The sequence below is a fragment of the Lampetra fluviatilis genome, chromosome 12 (genome assembly GCF_964198595.1).
Source record: "Lampetra fluviatilis chromosome 12, kcLamFluv1.1, whole genome shotgun sequence".
Taxonomy (NCBI): domain Eukaryota; kingdom Metazoa; phylum Chordata; class Hyperoartia; order Petromyzontiformes; family Petromyzontidae; genus Lampetra; species Lampetra fluviatilis.
The window spans coordinates 12,109,127-12,130,204 of record NC_136286.1 but is presented as its reverse complement, the minus strand read 5'-3'; the positions used below and the strand labels follow the sequence as shown (position 1 = coordinate 12,130,204).

General features: G+C 44.1%; 1 protein-coding gene across 4 annotated transcripts in view; it reads right to left on the bottom strand.

The window, feature by feature from the left end:
* Positions 1-21,078, bottom strand: part of ATRN (attractin) — a 296,628-nt gene that overhangs the window by 229,628 nt on the left and 45,922 nt on the right. For all 4 annotated transcript variants that reach the window (XM_078861672.1, XM_078861673.1, XM_078861675.1 and 1 more), the window contains exons 2-3: positions 8,202-8,285; positions 4,064-4,177 (exon numbers count right to left, since the gene is read on the bottom strand). In XM_078861672.1, coding sequence (XP_078717798.1) covers positions 4,064-4,177; positions 8,202-8,285 — 198 coding nt within the window. The remainder of the gene's footprint in view (positions 1-4,063; positions 4,178-8,201; positions 8,286-21,078) is intronic.

Genomic DNA, 21,078 nt, shown 5'->3' with positions numbered 1-21,078 from the left:
ATTTTTACTTTAATTTGGTAATAGACTATAAAAGCACGTGTGCCAAGCGCGCGAGTAATAATAAGGCATTCTGCCGCCTTGATACATTGCCGTGAACAATTGTCATAATTAAACTAAAGTTGGTTTCTCTCCGAAAAGGCGGCACACGTGTGGTCCATAACAAACGTTTCACGCTTTCCGTTGCCATAAGAAAACTACTCCGCTGGCATAAACCCATCTGACATCATCTATTCAGGATCGCCAGCCTGAAAAACCAGGTATGGAAATGTTGCTCGCTCATCTGGTAGATGTGTTCAAATATGTAATCACGGTGTGGCGTTGGGAGGTTTAGCAGACTGTTAATTTGCAAAAAAACTCAACACATTCGTCAAAGAAAAAAAAAGATACATCAAATATTACGTAAATATTATATAGCTATAACATAGCCTATTATACATATATATTTTTAACGCAGTGTTTTTGAGGAATGTGTTTAGTTTGCTTTGTTCATTGTGCTTGTGAACCACTGCCCACGCAGCATCAGCAAATAATTTGTTTAACGCAGTTTCAGGTTATCATTTACGATGACACTTTCGTCTCTGGTCTGCTAAAAATGTTGTTGCGATGCAATGGCCTACACCTTTCCGACAGACACGAGATGATCCAAGTGTACGCATTTAAATAATAGACGAGTTCGGTGGAGTAGAATAGATAACGACTATCGAAGAAAATGGATAAATAGGTCCAATATGAAGCCATGCGGAGAGAATATGGCCACAGGTGGAGCAACTGAATATGGCCATGGGTAAAATAACCGTACATATTGTAACCGTTGATTCCATCTATAGCTTAGCAAATTCTTGATCTGCAGGCAAACGTGATTGCAACATACTACAGTTTCTCATAAGTGACTTAAATGCTGCTATAAACTGTGCTGAATGATGTAATTTTCCCCATACAGCAACATGATTAAGAAATCCTTGTTAATAAGCATTGAAGGTTGAACGTTGTTAAAGGTTTTTATTCGCATTCATTAGCAATGGATTAAACATAAGTACATGTGGATGGGTGATTGGTTATCAAGATGGGCCATCATTTGTTCCCTAATTGCGTGGAGTATTATACTCAAAACCTACAAGCACACATGGCAAAGCAAGCCCACTGCTCTTTTAAGCACAGCGCTGCAGCAGAAAGCACCACAAGCAGAGGTCACATTTCCTTTCTGTGCGATGAATCTGTGTTGCGTCTAATTCAGTGACAGGGAAACTAATGAAAGTACAAGACAAGTCGTGAGGTTTCCGTGCATCTCTTGGGGAAAGGGATGTGAGAATGGTGGCAGGAGAAAGATCAGTGGGTGGCGGGGCGGGGGGAGGACGGAGAGGAGACTGGCGCTGGCTATAAGGGAGAGTGCTTGCGTGAGGTCATCTCTCGGTGGGGGTTGGGTGAACTGATCCCACTCTCGCGCCGAACATCTCTGACCGGAATCATAATATTTATTTTTACTGCAGGAGGAATCCGAGGAGCTATAAAGCTCTTTTTCACAGATGCCCAGTCGGGGCGGGTACGAACGTGACAACAACAGTACAAAAACGCGATCAATATCACGCAATCCCGAGTGCACGCGGCTCAAACCTTCTCTCGACACTTTGATGTACGTGGACTAGAACAGGCCTGTGCCTGCCTTCTAGTGTCTCAGCATCGATGCATTTGGTCGCGCACGCGCACGCCCGTGAGTGTTAAAATTAATTACCATGAAAAACTAGCCTGGCAAGCTAATTCGAGAACGTATATGCGTAACACTCACAATCTTAGAATGTGCAGAGCTACGTGTAACTGATTAAAATCCAATATGATTAGCACAAATTTTATTTTTTCTACTCCCAGTGTATCGGATGTAGCTGGTAGACTTAAATAAATGATTAATAGATTTACATGTACTTCACATTGAGGTATTTTGCACACATCTCAAATAGACCAGCATGCTTATTAATAATAAATATTACGGGGTGTAATTTAACGCTACAAGTTTCGGGCGAACATCAAACCAATTGCATGCAAAGACAATACAGACGCCAACAATTGGATGAACCCAGAATCTGAATCTTTAATCATACCGAAGGAATTCGATGAGCTATGAAGCTCATTGTCACAGATTTCCAGTTACATAAACCCACAGGCACTTCAGTCAACGGTTCACGCAACTCCTTCCCGAAGTACGTACAATTTGCACGCCACACCTAACAACTTTCTCAAAGAAAAGGTGACGCACTTTTAGGAAGCGGACAGAACAATGTGTGTGGCTGGGTGGTTCAGAGGTCCTGGGTTCGAGTCCAGGTGTCAGCCTGCCCCATGATTAAAACCCGGTCTCAAGGTAAGTGACGGTTGATGGTCAAAAAAAGCCACATCGTGTGAGATTTCGTTTTTTCACTTAATTTGCGACAAAAAAAAATCCAGTTTTGTAGATAAAATAAAAATGCAGCTTGACTGCTGTGTAGAGAACATTTCTACAGGCCGTTTTCTCTACCACAGGGTAATGCACTACTCTGAAAGAGCTCCAAATGTACAATTCCTCTTACTACATGATGAACATTGGAACAAAACTGATCAAAATAGGACATAAAATGGACATAACAAAAAACCATAGTACATATGCAAGGCACGTGTATACGTTCTGGCCACAGTGTAGCAAAATACATGTATTTTGGAGAGGTAAGATACAACGTAGTAGTCGGATTGCATGTATTACACTCGTCAGTACAAGGTCTCACTGTTCGATGCGGGGAAACGCATCGTGTATGGGGACACCGAAAGTGTGGGCCCAATGGAAAATTTTAATGAAACATAAAATACATTCACAACAAAACACGAATACACGTATGGCATTATCATGAATGCAGTCCATTATATTAGAAATGCCACCACCTGCTAATTATTATAACTTAGGAATAATAGATAAATGACCACCGGGGTAGGAGCAGAGAAAGACCTACTTTTATCCAAAGCCCCGTAACAATGTCCCGTGTAAAAATCAAGGGAAACGTTCCGGTTTTCACTACCACTTAGCGGGCTAAGTAAAGACACAGCGATACTTGCCAGAGGAGATTTAATGTGCGGGGCAATGCTATGTTGGGTGGTAAGTAAAGGGTTAACGGAACGAGCCAGGGCTCTGCTGATGACTACACCAAGGTTGTGATTTAGGTTCGTGTTCAAACACGGGAGGTCACAATTGGGGTCAAAAGGCTCGCACGAAGCAAGTCCGCATGCACGCAGTGCCGGGGAATACAGCCATCAAGAGAGCCACCAATACATAGGAGGTAAACATCTGGGAGTTTGTTCTGGGGAAGTGAGAGAAATATACGCTTCTCGGAGTGTCTTCAATGTGGACACGGTGAGTGTATTTATTTATTTATTTAGCAGATGCAAAGTCCCTAAGCCAAGTGGTTGCTTCTGGTCCTGCTGTGTGGAGGGTGAGTAGGCCTCCACTTGAGTTTGTGGATTGAGCAGACTTTTAGGATGTGGTGCACAGTTTTCTCCACCCCACAGCCACATAGGGGGCTTGCTCTTATGCTCCATCGGTGGAGGTTGGCAAGGTATGGGCCATGACCAGTCCTGAACCTGTTGAGGGTGGACCACTCCTTTCTGGCGAGGTTGAAACCTCGTGAATGCAACTCTGGGTTATAAAAGACAAAAATCCCAACATTGACGCCAGCCGCCTTTGTTCTCACTTGATGACACCGCAACAGCAATTAAGCCTTAAGCCCCCTGCCATGCTATTCCCAAAGCCAGTGACACCCTGTGCCAAACGCAGCATTAGAAGATTAAAGGATTACAACAACAAAAAACCATCCGGTTAATGTACTAACCCACCCAGTCACATTCCAGCCAACGCTGGTCAAATATATTGCCCCCAACGGCGCTTTTGTGAAAAACATCCATGGATATGGGAGATGGAAAAGAAAATGAGAATTGCGTGCGCTCATAGCCGTGGCGGAGATCAACGGGCACGGTCACAGGATTGAGATTCGCGACGTTAAAGAATCGCACGCGTGGTCAAGAGGGAGGGGGGGGGGGGGTTACTGCTCACCTGAAGACAGCCAGCAGCGGAGCGTAAATGGAGTCCCCGTCGAACACGTACATGTGGTCCCAGCTGCACTCGGTGGCGAAGTGGTTGAATCGCAGCCGCAGCTCCACATTCTTACTGCGGGCACAGTTGAGCCGTGGCGAGCCACGCGTCAGCATAGGCTAGCTGTCATCCCAGTACAGGTGGTGAGCTGGCTATGTATGTAGGAACTTCTTTCACACCGTAAGTAGCCAACCGTGCTAAATCTGAGGTGTGGGGGGGGGGGACAACAAACTAAACGCAGAGAGCAGTTCTACCGAAATAGTTTTCAATCAAGGTGATTTAAAAGTGCATAACTCCAGTGGCTTCCTACAATCGGAAGAGCATTCCAGATGGCTGCAGAAGCGCATCTGAAAACGCGCGGTGCAGTGGCCATCTTTGTTCGATGTCGAGGTGTAGTAAAGCTGTGAATCGGCACAGGTGAACCGTGCATCAATATATCTGAGAGCTGCAGCTAGCTACCCACAACACTCACTAACAGCACAATGATCTTCTTGGTTCTTTCGGTACAGTCACGTAGAAGGGAAATAATAAAATAATAAAAATAAAACATAATAAAATACAATTCTTGTGACGTTTCGGCCACAATGCAAGCAGCCGTCCTCAGGTGAAGAACAGGTCTGTCGGAAAGACAGCGTCTGAATGAGCACCACCAAGCTTGGCAGCGTATATTTAAGCTGGGTTAGAGGGGAAATGGCGCCTTGACGTGCCTTGACGCCCTTCCCCCTCTAACCCAGCTTAAATATACGCTGCCAAGGGTGGTGGTGCTCATTCAGACCCTGTCTTTCCGACAGACCTGTTCTTCACCTGAGGACGGCTGCTTGCGTTGTGGCCGAAACGTCGTGAGAATTGTATTTTATTATGTTAAATTTTTATTATTTTATTATTTCCCTTCTACGTGACTTTACCGAAAGAACCAAGAAGATGAATCCCTGCAGTCACGAAAGCTTTAAAGCACGTAATGATTTTCACGAGATCTGTAGTAGATAACATCAGTACCAGGTGAGGTGTAAACACACGCGAGACATGGTCGGCCCAAGATTCATTGTTACCATCATAGGATAGCAATTCAATTTTAATTATTCCTGTATACGTAGGGGTGAGACATTCATGACCACAGGCGAGCTGGTGAACTGGCTTTGTACTGGTACGAGAGCGAGCTGTACATGAGTTGTATGCGAAAGTTGCAATATGCGAGTGCTGTTTGCACGTTGTGTAGTGGAGGAAGAACACATGGCAAGCAGCGTGCAGTCAACTCAAGGGAGGCATTACCATTCGGACACCATTTGATAGCTTTGAAAGCTTTAAAATGCATAGGGAAAAAACACAAATATAAATGCATTAACGCCTTCACACTGTTCAAACAGTGGCGCTGTATCGACTGTGTATGCATTGGTCACGTGCTCTCATTCTCATTATTAAGTCTGCAGCGAGTGTCCTCGGAAAACCCCCCATGTCAATTACTGAATTATATTGTGAAGAAAAGGTAAATATATTTAAGGAAATCTGAGCAGCATTTTATCCGCATTCACCGAGGAGTGAACTCGGCAGCTGTGATTTCTTATACAGTTTGTGTGGCCAGCTCCCAACACGGTAGATGTATTAATTATCACGTGACTGGCACGACATTGTAAATTTTAGTAACATCACTGTATGGTCACCGCTTCATTCTGCAAAGCAAATGGCACACTTAAAGATCCGTTACTATTATCCACTCTGATGTAAAATGTGCCAATTGTGACTGTTATCATTTGAGATAGCCATGCGACCACCCACTTCAGCAAAAAAAAGAGAGCAAAACCATAATTTCTATTACTATTCGTCTATCTGGAAGCAGTGAAAATAATCTGAAGTCCTCACCAATGGCTTTATGGCAAAATTGTTAACACTGAAGATACCGTAATGTGTCATACATGGTGGTAAAACAAAAATAATCGCTATGACTATTATAGCTAGCGAGGGCTTGATGGCTTATGAGACCCATGAGTGATTTTCCGCTTAAGAATTTGGTACATTATCCGGTGATTTCCACTGCAAATTACTGGCGATTTTTTCTTAGCGAGAGAGAGAGAGGGATTCACGTGGCGTTTATCTTGACAAATAAGACACAACGCTGCAGCTCCGTCTGCCAGCAAAAAACAATGTTATTTCTTGAGACAGGCTGTCTCGTGTTTCTGATGGGCAGGGTGGTGAAACTTATGTCATCTGGAAATCATCCAGTGCAGTGAAGCAGTCTTAATTTTAATGCAGAACTCTGCAAGAGCGGCTGCAACAATCGCGAGACGGACACAGACAGGGGGAGTTGAATCCGCAGGACGTCAGGATGCACGAGCGTTGAGGTCAGCAATTGCTCCGCCTGCCAAGCCCGTGTTTCGAAAGCCCCCGGACGCAATGCGGGACATGCGGAGTGCAGCGAACGTGAGGAGTGAGTGACAGAGGTGAGCCGGGTGCTTGTGAACTCAACATCCATTCACTGGCTGCTGCACTCCAGAATGTCCACCGACAATGGAAACATATTTGCTTGTGTCCCCACAGCAGCTTCCATCCATGGGTCCCAGGTCCCAGTCATGCAACCGGTGCACATAAAATATTAATAAAACCCAGTTCTCCTTTGTGCAGAATAAAGGAACAGCAAAATAGAGTGCGTGCTGAATGAGCTTCAACTAATTCTAGATTTGAAGCTTTCGTGACTGCAAGGATTCATATTGTTAGAATATGAGCTTCAACTATACACTACATGGCTGAATTTTGAACCGATCACTCAAAATCACAACAAAGCCAATTACTGACATCTTTAAGCTCTTTCTGCATTTTGTTTACGTTATATTTAGGCAGCTCTTTCGAATGTACAAAAGAATTGTAGATTAATTGGCTGATGTCAATTTCCACGTGATAAGCCACTTCATTGAGCTATCATTTGCGACCAGGTCGCTTCTGAAAAGAAGCCATCTAGCTCAGTGGGCCTTACCTTGTAAATAAGTAAATAAGTAAAAAAAAACAGAACATTATAGTATCCATTGCAGTGATTCCCACCCTTTGTGGACCCACAGAACACCGTCAACCCTCAAAACACTTTGCGGACCACCACTCCCAAAATAATATTGCAAATTATGAAATCAAAATCCGCAAATGCAGGTTCCGAAGGACACTTCCTATGGCCTTGCGGGGCAGCGGTGGCCCACGGGATCACAGGTTGGGAAGCACCGATAAACCGTGCGCAGCGTATACCCGTGAGCTCAAAATCTGGTTCGTACTCTTGAAATAGCCGATGAACCCCGCTGCCCCATCAGGCACTCATTATGTCTCACCACATTCATCTGAGCTACGATGCAACAAGGGACGGCAAGTGGGAGCCCAGCTAGAATCCCAATGCACGGGCCGGCGTTCAGACACAAAAGCCTCATTATGACAATTTGGCTTCAACCATGGTGAAATATAGACTCGCATCAATTCAGGATTAAGATATTCCCAACTGGTGGAAGAGGTAATCAATTAAAAGGAGCCATTAGAGTCTTTTGAAGTATATAAACTAAAAATGAAATTCAGCAAGCATATTACGCCACATCCACACTGCAAACGCATGTGTTGCACGAACCTAAAACATTGTGTTTTTCACTTTTAATTGTACAATACAAACGAATTATAGTTTCAATAAAAAAGACAGAGCAATTGTTAACATTAGGATCGTGTGTTTTTACGTACACCAAATGATGCGGTTCAGTCTATACAGCTCGAGCACCAACAGAGAAGGGGCTGGTGACCTTGAATAATTTAGACCGGGACTCGGATCGCCTAGCGACAAAGATTCGTGAACACAGGAAATGAGCCGACAGCGCTGTCAAAGCAATGGGCCTTTTGGAGGAGCACATGCAATGTTATTAATTTACCGCTGACACAACCATACCGGCAGGCCGATGAATCGTACATAGAACACCTTCACCATTGGAGTGCATGGGTGGAACTGCCACAACTTTGGACGCTAGTAAATATGCATGTTTAACGTTTTGCCCATTTCAGATGAAGAGGTAATCCCAATTCAAGAGGTGTGTGGACCCCGCAGTATGTCCATTACAGTGGTGTGATATAAAGAAGAAGTACTCACGCTCCCTGGATGAGCCACGAGCACTTGGTTTTATATTTGTAGTGGCTGGGACCATCAGTGATGACCCCAACAGGCTCCGTTAACCTACAGGGCAGAAAAATACACGCACACAGACGTACACAAATGGACACGCGCGCGCACACACACACCAGACACGAATCCGTGAGTGCACAGTGGCATACAACAACGGTGGTAATGAGCGATCGCGGCGCATCCCAAAGGACCTTGTCAGTACAGGTTTACTCACTCCTGATGGCCAGCCACACACAGAAGCAACAGAACACGACAACGCAGAGGCCATTTAAAAATACCAGCCCGGGTGAATACCCACAGCGCCGGCAACGGCGTGTGTTCGCAGCATAGCAACACGGGACCCTTTATTAAGGTCTTCATTGAAAATCAGAAACAGATTGCAATGAGCAAATTGCTTTTCAAAACTAGCAACCATTCTTTTTTAACTTCTCCTCTGGAATCATGGCACAGATCCAAGACCAGAGCAGTACCCCTAGGGTATATGGTGGATTGGGGCGACCGCCCCGGGCCCCGCACTTTGGGGGACCACCGCGCTTCGACGTCACGGTATCAGATGTAATAATTTCGGTTCAGATTCCCACCGAGGGGTTTTCCCCAGGCCCCGCAGCCCTGTCCGATAGCACACATCAATACCATGATGTGCGAATATACGATGTACTACGTTTCGGTATAACGAACTTATTTACCATTATTTTAATGGGGGGGGGGGAATATAAGGTAAGTAACAAATGAATACTCTTTGGTTTTTTCTGTAAAGTCACGTAGGTAAAAAATAAAAAAAAATAAAAATGAATTAAATCACGATGTTTCGGAGGCAACACAAGCTTCTGTCTTCAGGTGGAACCGTCACAGTAATTTTGTTCCGAAACGTCGTGATTTAATTCATTCTTATTTTTTTTTACCTACGTGACTTTACCGGAAAAAAACAAAGAGTATGGACCCTTGCAGTCAAATCTAGAACAAATGAATACACTCAAATGTGCAAATAATAAAATTATCCGCCTGCGGTGCTATATAAATAAGAAAACAATTAAAATAAGATATGTTGCACATCGCAGTGCTCAGAACGTTTCTTTACATTCGTCTCGGCCAATCAGCGGAGCTGTGGTGTTTGGTGGGCAATGCAGTCTTATGACTGCACCAAAGATCACAATGATGAGTTTGAATATATTTTACAGTACACTATGTTTATTTTATTTTCGTCAGTTCGTAATATCAATACCGTACAGTATAAAACATAAATTGTCTTTGTTTACCATATGAATGGTAAGCTATGAAATTTATATAGTATGAAATGGTAAGTTACGAAGGCTGGGAACGCATCCTCAGAGTACTCACGTCATAAGCTATTCAATATACGAAGTTTCAACAAACGAACGAAGCTCGGGAAACGCATCGACTGCGTACAGCGAGGAATCACCGTATACGCGTTAAGCAGCACGGTGTGGCTGCAGCATAGCCAGGGGACGACAACAGTTTTGTATCGTTTCATCCACTACGGCTTGCTTGGGAATACCATCGTCCTGACGCACCAAGAGCCCAGACAAAGGTGCACGACGGCCTATCTCTAGTTTCCCCGCACCGCGCTTCTGCCCGTGAATGCAAGGAAAGAAGATTTAATAGAACCCAGCACAATGACCTTAAGGGTCCTTGCGCTCGACCCTGAACTGCTCTTGCGCAGCATGTGTTCAAAATTCGAATCATGACATTCATTCGAGTTTACAATGGAATTTCATTGATCGGCAGCCTAACAGAAATCTGCGTGAGTTTTTTCTCTCCCCCAGTTAAAAAATTTCAACCTAATCGGGAAAACGGGGCTTTAGTCCTTACGCTAAACCCTGTTTTCATCGTTGGTCATTGAGATATGCTTAAGATAGTACTGCTCGTTTTCATCTCTCTATTAAAATTTGTAGGGCAATGTTATTTGCAAAAACGAGGCCATGCTTTATTTGTATTAATCCGACACTACCAAGAAATTCTACCAAAAAACTTAAATTCAATCAGTAATATTATGTTGGTCTCCCGTAAGGAACACAATTGATTCTCTCCATACGTTTACATTGATCTTCCACAATGGAACACGTTTAAATATCACACCGTTCATATTCAAGGCTAATGCAGGCGTGAGTGGCTTTCGGTGAAGTAGGGCATTGTACAAAAAAATGCATTTCATTGCCAGCGGCTTTCACACATGGACTTAAGAGAGGTGCACAGTTACTCGATACAAATGATGTGTAAAAGATTTAAAGCTTCTCGGCTGTGGAGCTGACAAGAATACATCATTGCTGATGTACAGTTCATCAAATTACATAAAATGAATTTGGGCTGCGGTTGTGCACCATACAAAAAGGCTCATGTTCATAAGTTTTCATTTCAATTAAACTAGCTGTGTGCATTTAATTGATAATCATGTAAAAAAAACAATTGAATGACCACAAATCAGGAATCAAGATTTAAGCATTTTATTTACAAACGATGTATCACAACACCAGGACGACTGCATGTTTAAAATGACAGCGGCCGACTGCTAATTGACGCGCTGCTATTAGCCAGCCGTGGATGAAAATGCAAGTCAACAAAAGCAAAGCACTCTCAGTTGTGCTCCCATAATTATCTGTGCATATGAGGGGCACCACTCAACTCTAATTTAGTTATGATGGCCTCGAGTGCTTAAATGCGTCAACCGCCTTGCGTAGCCTCTAATGACACGCAACCGCTAGAAATCAGACTTTGCATCTCAGTGTCAGTATGTTGAGCACAAGCCCGCGACAATTTTGTTCTTTACATACACTTAAACAGTGATGAGGTTAAAACTACTCCGAACATCACAAGTGCATGTTTTTTCTGCCAAAAGATCCGTTCAAAGCAAGCCACGCGTGACAACGTATATGGAAATGTACACTTTCACCATCACCCATCTTTACAGGCAACATACCCATATCTTGTACAAATATAGTAGCGACTGCATTTTCCCTTAAATATCGTCACTCTGCGAGCGAAATACAGTATAGGAAATGAGAAAGTGCATTGTAAAGTGGGTGGGGAAACAGGCACAAGCGCAGAAGTCTCATCACGACATTAATTTACAATCCTCTTCACCGACATTGAACTTAAGCCAAGCGATCCCACGTATGGGCTTCAAGACTGTCGGGGCATGGTGTTGTTCACGAGCGCCTATTAAGGCTGGCAGGAGGAAGAAAAGGAGCGGTGTGGCGAGCGTCATGCTCAGCCACCCTCATACCTATATATACACAAACTCAGACACAAGCACACAGGCCGAAAGCAAAAACCTGGCTAATGAAGGAGCGCACTGTTGCTGGCAGCGATGAGAACTGGACTGATCTAAGTGATCTGTATGCGAGGCTGTGTGGATGAGCACGAGGTGCATTTGCCGATTCACATCGCCACGCTTCACGCAAATCATCCGCGGGTCATGCTCCAACGGAGGTTTGAGCTGCAAATCATTGTTGCCCCGCAAAACAAGCCCGACTGCTGTTGCATGCTGGGTTAAGTACTACTCGCAACGTAGCAGCATTTCTGTGTCACTAGCATTAGCACTATCACATGATTAATTATTATTTTACGATTTGCAGAAAATAAACAAAGTAAAAAAAAGTAAATGGAACACCGTGTACTTATTGTGGGTTCTTTAGGCCAGGGGTGAGATCACGTGATCCTTGAAAGGTGGGGGAAAAGCTCACATTCGACAATAACACTGTGGCCTTAAAAGGAAAAAAGATATAATGGGTGCCATTTCGGGCATAGCCCTTCTTCACGGCACATAAAACGAAAGTAGTCGGCATTGTGTGGCAGCGCAGAGAGGAAAATAAGAAAAATGGAGCTCCCTCGACGCAACACGTATGACTATCATGTTGTCGAAGTGGGTACAACTACCAATGTAAAGTACATCTCTCCCATTAGAAATGTAATACTTATGATGATGCTATGAACGCCTGCTTCTGGTATCATTGCCTTCCAATACGGCATAGCGCTGACAGGGCCGTCGGTGATAGTTATGCAAAAAAACAGCTGGGCTGCACACAAAAGACCTTTAAAAGGGCCTAAAATTTCCTCCTTATTTTCTAGAGACATTTTTTTTACAGAACTAAATTACTACAACGACATTCACTGGCTTTACATGCTAACATTGCAAAAAGGAATGACACCTTTAAAATATTAAATCCAGCGCTCGTGGTTTGATTTAATTATAGAAATGCTCAATAGCCAAAGCATTCCATTTCCTCGCACGCATTTTTGTGAACGGCTTGAAAGTAATTGAGATATAACGCGAGCCTGAAAGTTTCCGCTCGGCAACAAAACATGGGTGGTGGTCGGGGTGGGGAATAATAACCACACTGGATCTGCCCAGCACTGATGTCATAAGTTGCAAGGGTCAAGGGTTCCTTGCTCATGTCATATCCTTTGTAAGCTGGCGAAAGGATTTTTAAAAAATTGCTTTCAATGTGGATGGCTGCCAAGCAACGCTTAAAAAAGCACTCTTCTGAATTCAGCACCCGCAGATACAGGCAGACGACTGCATGCGAATCAGAATTTGTCGACGTTGCGATGGTTGCCACCTCGGAGTTACACCAAAGCTGGACACATCTCTAGCACGAGAATAAGAATATCTCGAAATGTCAGCTGTGGTTGGAGAACTACATGCATTGTCTTGAGTCGAGTATTATTATGTTATTACACATTATTATTACTACATATCACGACTTTTAAATTTCCAGGAAGGCAGATTTATTAGGACAGCTACCTGAAAAAGAGAGTTCCTGGAAAAACCAGCACAGGTGGCTGCCAACGCTTGGAATTGTGTGTTCGTCATCGGTTACCCAGCTGTGATTTCAAAGCATATTTTTTTTTACCTAATATAGCCGTGTTAAGTTCTGAGGGCAAAGAGACAATATATTAATAACGGTGGCGTATTTCCATGCACAGCTTTAATTCTGCCTCTACACAGGGCAGAAGGATGTATTGTCAACACGTAGGCACTCGCAACAAATATTCTGCAATCGACTGATAATGATGGTTTCAACTAGCAGGCTTTTGGCTAACCATCAAACAAAGACGGTCGCTGCATCTCCCGCTTTCAGATGCGCTTCTGCGGCCGTCTAGAACGCTCTTCCTTCCGATATTAGGAAGCCACTGGAGCTATGCACTTTTCAATCTAGATCGAAAACTCATTTATTTATAAATGATTTTTGTGCTTAGTTTGTTGTCCTTTCCCCACACCTCTAATGAGCACTGTTGGCTACGTACGGGGCAAAAGAAGTTCAACATACACAGACACGTTAAATGTTGTGCGTTGATCTCCAACACACCGGTGATGCTGCTGCTGAACCGATAACAAATTTGCTCGTTTGCTCACGAGACAACTATTTTATTCGGCTGTGTCGGGTGGAGGAGGGTGTACGACACAAAATCAGTTCTGGATTTATTCTCAGTTTGTCCATTATCTACCCGGAGAGGCTCCGACCATTTCCCATTTCAGGTCAGCTCCCATCCATAACGTCTGGGGCCTGTTGCTGTGAGTGTTTCAGTCGTAGGGAAGAGGGGGGGTGGAAGTGTATTTGGTCTCTAACCGGCACTTGTGGCAAATTGTGAAATACTGCAAAATTCTTTGGGTCTGCCACATGTGAACGGATTGTTTCGGAAAGCATCAACACCAAAATCATTATAATCCTTGCTCACCATTATAAATGTGGCTTTTTTTCCATGATGGAGACATTGCTTTATAAAAGGAAACTGCCATGCCACCACAGCTCTGTGCACAGACGCAGCAGCAGCAGTGGCACAAAGGGAACCTTCCTCAAGGCGTTTGTTTCTTCCCATCAGCGAGGAGACTGACGGGAACACAGTGCAAAAGGGAGCTTACATCAACTTCCTAATTTAGTCTGACTCATTAGGCACATGTATTAAATTAGCGACTACTTTGACGTAAAATATAATTGCATTTAAAGTGAAAGAGTCCGGAAACCTTGCATATTCCCAAAGGTTTGTGAAGAATGCTCAGACACTCGTGTGAATGCTAATTGGTAAGTCATGGGCATCAAGGTCCCATTTTATAAAACAAAAAAATACCACATTTAACACACGACAATAACACACCTATGTGCAGTAGCTAACAAAATTGACAACAGTTAATCACGTTCCTATGCATTTATAGCACTTAGAATCTGGCACCTAATTAGCTGACACTGCAAATATAAAATAAAAACTTTTAAAAAGAAAATCTCAGTTGCGAAAGATTAATTATTTTTATGACGAATTCAGCACGCGCTATAAATACGACATTCTTATTAGAATTATTACACAGTTTTTATCTCGAGCGTCGTTTAGAAGTTTTCGAGACAATGCGGTGTTGTGAGTTTCTGTGATGCATTTGAGGCAGTTCCCTAATTCATAAACACGTGGTGTCTGTAACATCATCCAGATCTATTAGACTGCAGTGTGAGCCTTAACACGTAGGTTGTCGTGAACAATATTATCCATAAGAGGTTTTTTGGGTGAGATCGCGTAAATATGAATGTGACGTGAAACCCGCCACACCATCCTACGCAAGTAATTGATAAGGTTTGTCACGTTAACGAAACATGCCAATTATTTACGATTTCAGCACACGGGTGTGTTGGAGAGTAAACCCACAACATTTACAATTTCTCAGTTGCTGAAAAAGATATCCCTTGGGTACGCACTTACATTCTTAAACAGAAAACCTTGAGCAACCTTCAATGGCACGTGACAGAAACATTCAAAACAGTCACAGCCGAGATGTCAGCAATCACCTTCAAATCTCGAGGTGCGTCGCTCACGTGGAGATTAGAAGCAGCGGTTAGCTAATGTTAATGTAAGGGATTAAAAATGCTGTGCCCCAGCATGTAGTGCGGTGCTAGAAGGTGATGTAGGGCGGTGTAAGAGGTGATGGTAGTAGTGGGCAATGATAGTGCTGGTGGTGGGTTTCCACCAATTAAAGGGCTGCCAGGTAATCATTGCACCTAGCTTTACACACACTGGTGACAGTGGAGGTTGCTACCAGAGGTGATGGTAGTCGTGGGTAATGATAGTGCTGGTGGTGGGCTTCCACCAATAAAGGGCTGCCCGGTCTAAAATGGAAACATTACAGCCAGTTATGACTTAAACTGGTTGATAACGTCCTTCCAGTGATTGCTGAGTTTGGACCCATCTTCTCGGTTGAAATTGGCGTCTGTCTCAAATTTTTCCATGACAACATTGGCTACAACCGGAGATAAGGGAGAACCCATTGGGGTACCTTCCGGTTGTAGCCAATGTTTTCATGGAAACATTTGAGACAGATGCCATCCAGGCATCCACTCTACGTCCGTCGTTGTGGAAGAGGTAAGTAGATGACACGTTCGTCATCTACCCACATGGCCGACCAGCTGTGAACCAATTCCTCAACCACATCAGTTCCATACAATCAGCCATCAAATTCACCATGGAGGTGGGAAAGGATGACAAGCTACCATTCTTGGATGTTTTAATCGAAAAGAGACCAGATGGCTCAATGGGCCACTGTCTACAGGAAAGCCTACCTAAAACCTGACTCCCACCACCATCCATCCCAGAAAAATTCCCTCATCAAAACTCTACACCATAGAGCTCAATGTATTTCCGACCATCATCACCTAGCCATTGAACTGGAACACGTACACCAAGCTCTCAAGACGAATGGATATTCAGACTACACAATCTGTAAAGCTATCACCCTAACCGTTGGGAAAGAACCATCTGAGGACCCAATCAAAACCATCACCTTGCCATACATAGCAGGGGTCACCAAAAAGATTTCCAAAATCATGAGTAAACACAAGATCCAGGTTCGATTTAACACAGTACATAAAATTCGTGATCTGATCCCATCTGTGAAGGATGCAATACCCCGGCATCTACAAACTAAGCTGTGTCTGCGGCAGCAGTTACATTGGGGAAACTAAGCGACATGTCTCGGACCGTGTTCGTGAATACAAGGCAGATAAACACTTGTTGCGGCAAGGAGTTTTTACAGAGGGGCATATTGAGCATCAAAGGTTTCCACAAACAGCGTGGGGGTACGTGGGCAAGTGTGCCCCCCTGTTGCGCGGATAGACAGAGGTAACGCGAATGAGTCTCAGACGTAAAGAGGCGATGTCTTGCTTGCCGCGGGGCCGTTCTTTTAACCCATGGTGTGACGCGGACTGCACTGCAGGCAATTTAGGTTTTGTCCCTTTGACATTACGCTAATAGCGTACAATTCAAATAAACCCGGGGGGGGGGGGGTGAAGACTAAATACATTATTACAGTTAATCAGATCCACGTTTCTGTAAATTTCACAATAATCTCCCGAACATAACTCACGTGTGGCCAACGCTATCTGAATTGGAGCACAAATATCCTCGCGCACCTTCCCCGGCACGTTTGCACTCTCCGCACACTACTTTTAGCTCTTTTAAACGATACATTTCTTTCTTGGTCCCACCTCGCACAGGTTTCTCGTTCATTTTATACGCAACACGTTTTCTCACTTTCACGGGGAATCCAATAGCCTGCATCGCAGTAAATTAAAGCGTGAGCCCTGGGAGGGAAACATGTGAATGTTCTCTTTCTGCTGGCTGTGGAGGGGTCTGCAGATAATGAAACAGGAGGCCACATGGCGGGGGGGGGCAGAGGGTATTTGGGCTTCACTTCGCTGTTAAGACTCCTCGACAGGACAAATGGTGCTACCGCAAAGCGCGCTGTGGTGGGTGCCTCACCCATTGCACACAGCGTGACTTGCAACCCCAAAACTAAAGTTGCACTCCGCTCAGGTCATTTCGCAGTGGCTAACCATCGAAACGAAAGACGATCAACCGCATCGCGTGGCGCTTTCAGGTGCGCTTCTGCAGCCGTCTGGAACGCTCTCCCTCCTTCTGATATTAGGAAGCCACTGGAGCTATGCACTTTTAAATCTAGATTGAAAACTAATTTCTTTAGAGCTGCTTTTTTGTGTGTTTAGTTTGTTGTCCTTCCCCATGCCTCTGATTTGCACGGCTGGCTACGTACAGTGTGAAATAAGTTCAACATGCATACATACACCGTACCTCGCACCTGTCATTTCACCATTTCACACCATGTAGACTTTATTCTTGAAAAAACAAATGTCAGGCCTATTTCTGCCTCAGTTAGACACGGTTTTTTTTGTCTCACCTGGCAAGGCCATATACAGTACTCACAATATGATGCTCATCTTAAGGCTCTACAAGTAGCACGCTAACTTTACAGAAGGATGCATGAAAATGGTTAATGGCAATTTAACCAAAACCTTAACCAGCCCAATCACCCATCTTTCCATAACGAATACATTTCATAAGACGCATATCCAATGGGAAGAGCGTTTCAGCTGAGCTTGCCAGAATTTTCCCAGCACTGAATGTGTTTACTACATCGCAATCGAGCATGCGATAAATTAACATCCAAAAATTAAAATCCGAGTTAATAAAACGGGCTGACGTGGGGAGATGGCATTGGTTGTCGCTCCCTCGGGACTGAAACTGAGCAGCATCGATTTAAATAACATTCTCCAAGCATGGGAAAACTCAACACCCCGGGATAAAAAATAAAATGTTTGCATTCGCCTGTCGTATGGAACAAACCTGCTTCAACCGATCAGCAATGTCAGGCGAGGCCAATGTATTAATTGAATGATTAACGAGTTAAAATTATCCACACTTTTAACGTTCACTGCATACCTGGTGCTCTCTCGTAGTTGAGAGCAAAAATTGACGTTTCACACCCGCATCGAACAAACGCGTGATATTTGGAACGTGTACCGGAGTGCACAGGTGATAGTAATAGATTCATTGGGCGAGTGTCGATTTTCCATACATCATACTAAACAGGAGTTGGCTCATCTACCTACAGTATCGGCACGTTGAATTTTCAACTGCTGATCCAGTGGCTGATCGTATACTTTAAAGCACCTTGGTAACACACATGGACAAGTGAAACGAACAGAGGGTCCCCCCCTCCCATGGAATTTAAAAAAATGTGGGTGTTCGAAACTTGGGTACCAACCAATGGCAGCGGGTGTTTGTTTACAACTAATTATCATGTCCAACGGAATGTGTGATAGGTGTTGTTCATACTTAAGGTTTGGTTCGGAGCACCAACAACATAAAAACCCCCACCGCAAAAATAAACATGGCACTTTTCCACCATCGAGAAAAAACCTTCCAGCCATAGCAACAGAAATGGGTTGCATAAGCTGAGTGGTGCACCATGCACATTGGTCACTGTGAGCTGGAGCATTACCCTCTGATGATTTCCTGGACACCATCCAAGTCAGCACCGTGCAGGGAGGGCAGCAGCAGCACTTAATATTACATTAGTTACAACAGTGGCTGGATACGAGTCGGACTGCCATCCAAGTGAGTTATGCACAAATAAGGCTCTGCTGATACCAAGTGCATCCCGAGATCTATGGCCGAGATCTATGGGTAGCAAAATGCACGGTCGAAATAACTTTCCCTAGAAATGAGAAAGCTGCTCCGTGCCAATTGCTGTCATTCAGACGCCCAAGTATTACCACCACAGCCGAGCAAATGCTGGAAGAGCAGCAGCTTGGTTTAAACAGTGTTGTTATCAATGTCATAACTAGCACGTGTGTTGCCCAAAATAGGCAAGCGGGTACGGGCGTGCACTTTCAGAATAATGCAGTACCCTGAATTAGATTAATTTGCTTTCGTTCAAATTGTTATGGATTTGCTGGAATGAATGGGGCATCGCAACATGTGTACAGTCTGTTCTCCTATAACGCGGCGGTTAGTTGCGTTCCTGAAGAAGATCGTGTTATGAAAAAAATCTCGCTATAATAAATAATGTATAATCTAGGGGGTAAAGCACAGCCCGCGATAACACGTCAGATGCGAATGCTGGCTGAACAAAGACTGAGGCGAGTGAGTAGCAGCATCTAGAAGCATCCGGCAGCATCCCGCCTCGCGCGATGCTACGCCGAGGCAGCCGTACAACCGCTTATCCCGAAGCGCGCGACGTAGTTCCGTTCACTCGATTGCTTTAAATCCAATTTGCATCTGCGTTATAAAAAATGCGTTCCCTGATACATTCATCATCGCGTGATATCCAATTCGCGTTATCGAAGAATAGATTGTATTTGGATGTAGATAATTTTAAAAAAAGGTCCCAGCAGTGTAGGAGGTCCCAAGAGAGACATCTGTGTGTGAAAAACAACCATACCTCCCCCCCCTCCATTTCTCCGAATCACTTTGGGAAATGGGCTATCCTCTAAAGCCAAGATCATTTTCATTGTGGCTTTTGGTGTGGAACGGTGGCGCAGCGGTTAGCACACCGCGCTATGAACCCGACGGCCGGACTGCGATCGGTGACAAGTGTCATCTGAACTGCAGCTGGGCCCCCCATCCCGTTCACCAGCCTGCACTGACCGGTGTGGTGAAGTATGGCTAGACAACTCCCCATTGCCGACACGGCCTTTATACAGAGTGGAATGACAAATTGCTATCAATTATAAACATTCAAAAATGTGTCTTTAAAAAGCAATTAATAGAAACCACAGTACACATTTTGTATCACGGCCATTACGATTCCATTTACTTTGAGCATATCCTTTATTAGAGGAAAAACGGTGCAATAATGGTTGTGAAAAATCAAATCACCTAGAGGATAAAACATTGAATCATTGAGAAAATGAGTAATAATAATCTACTGCAAAATAGTTTGTAGCCAAGAATTAAACATTTGTTGCTGCAGTGCGGTCATGCGGGCTAGCATGTAAAGACCCAGACACAACCGATTGGCTCTGTACTGACAGACGGTGTCAAGATGTGCGAGGTTACATAGGATGGCGTCCTCTTACCGTGAAGTGCGCAGTGATCACCAGCGCATTGTCTGTTCTAGGAAATTGACGCAAAACCATAAAGGGGAAAAATAAACTTCAACAGGCTCCGAGAAGACATCTTCCGACATTTTGCAAAACGTTCCCTTTTCTATTTTACATCCTTCGTTATAATTATAAATGTGGGTTCGCACTTTACAAAGGGAAATTATATGCCTGGCAGCTGCATTGGCTTTGCGAAATTTGCCATCAGTTGTAATGGTTTAGGTCAAGTTTGGAGAATTACCCTACAATTATGGGAACCAAATTGCTGCATTGTCCCTTTGTGAATGCTTGCCAGACTAAAAAGCGTCCAGGTACGGAGCAGCGAGGGATCGATCTGGCAACGCTGCTACCGTTAACGTGGAATTTTCGATCAAGTAATCAAATATTTTACCTCCAGATTGCTTTCAATGAAATAAAGAAAAAAAAACGAAAAACCTTCACAATAATTACTGGCCTGTAAACTTGTGGAAACGTGCAAAGAATCCACGAAACCATAGCCCGAGGCAAAATGGGGCCGAGGAGGAGGGAGACGACAGAGATGGTGGGGAAGGAAATGTACAAGTTAAAATGAATGTACAACTGCCAAATAGGCGACTTAATTTCCACGATCTCACAGATTGCCCTCCGTTATGTCTCGTAAAAAGAAATTGTCCTCTTTGCATAAGCTGATATGTGTGCGTCCTCACCCGTACAGGCCCTTGATGAACATACATGTGTCTCTTGCATAGAGCTCCCTTCTATGGCTCTATTGAGGCCTGGCATTAGAAATTAAGCGCTCGCAGAGTGCTACAGTGCAAGTTTAGACACAGCACCGCAAGCATGTGTGTTCAGGACCAGACAAAGTCATTTTTGGGGCCAAAATTTTACACGATTGTACCCTGGTGGAGGTGATCAGTGATGTGATTGGATATATTTCAAGGGCCGCATTTGCCTGGTTCGAAAGTGCT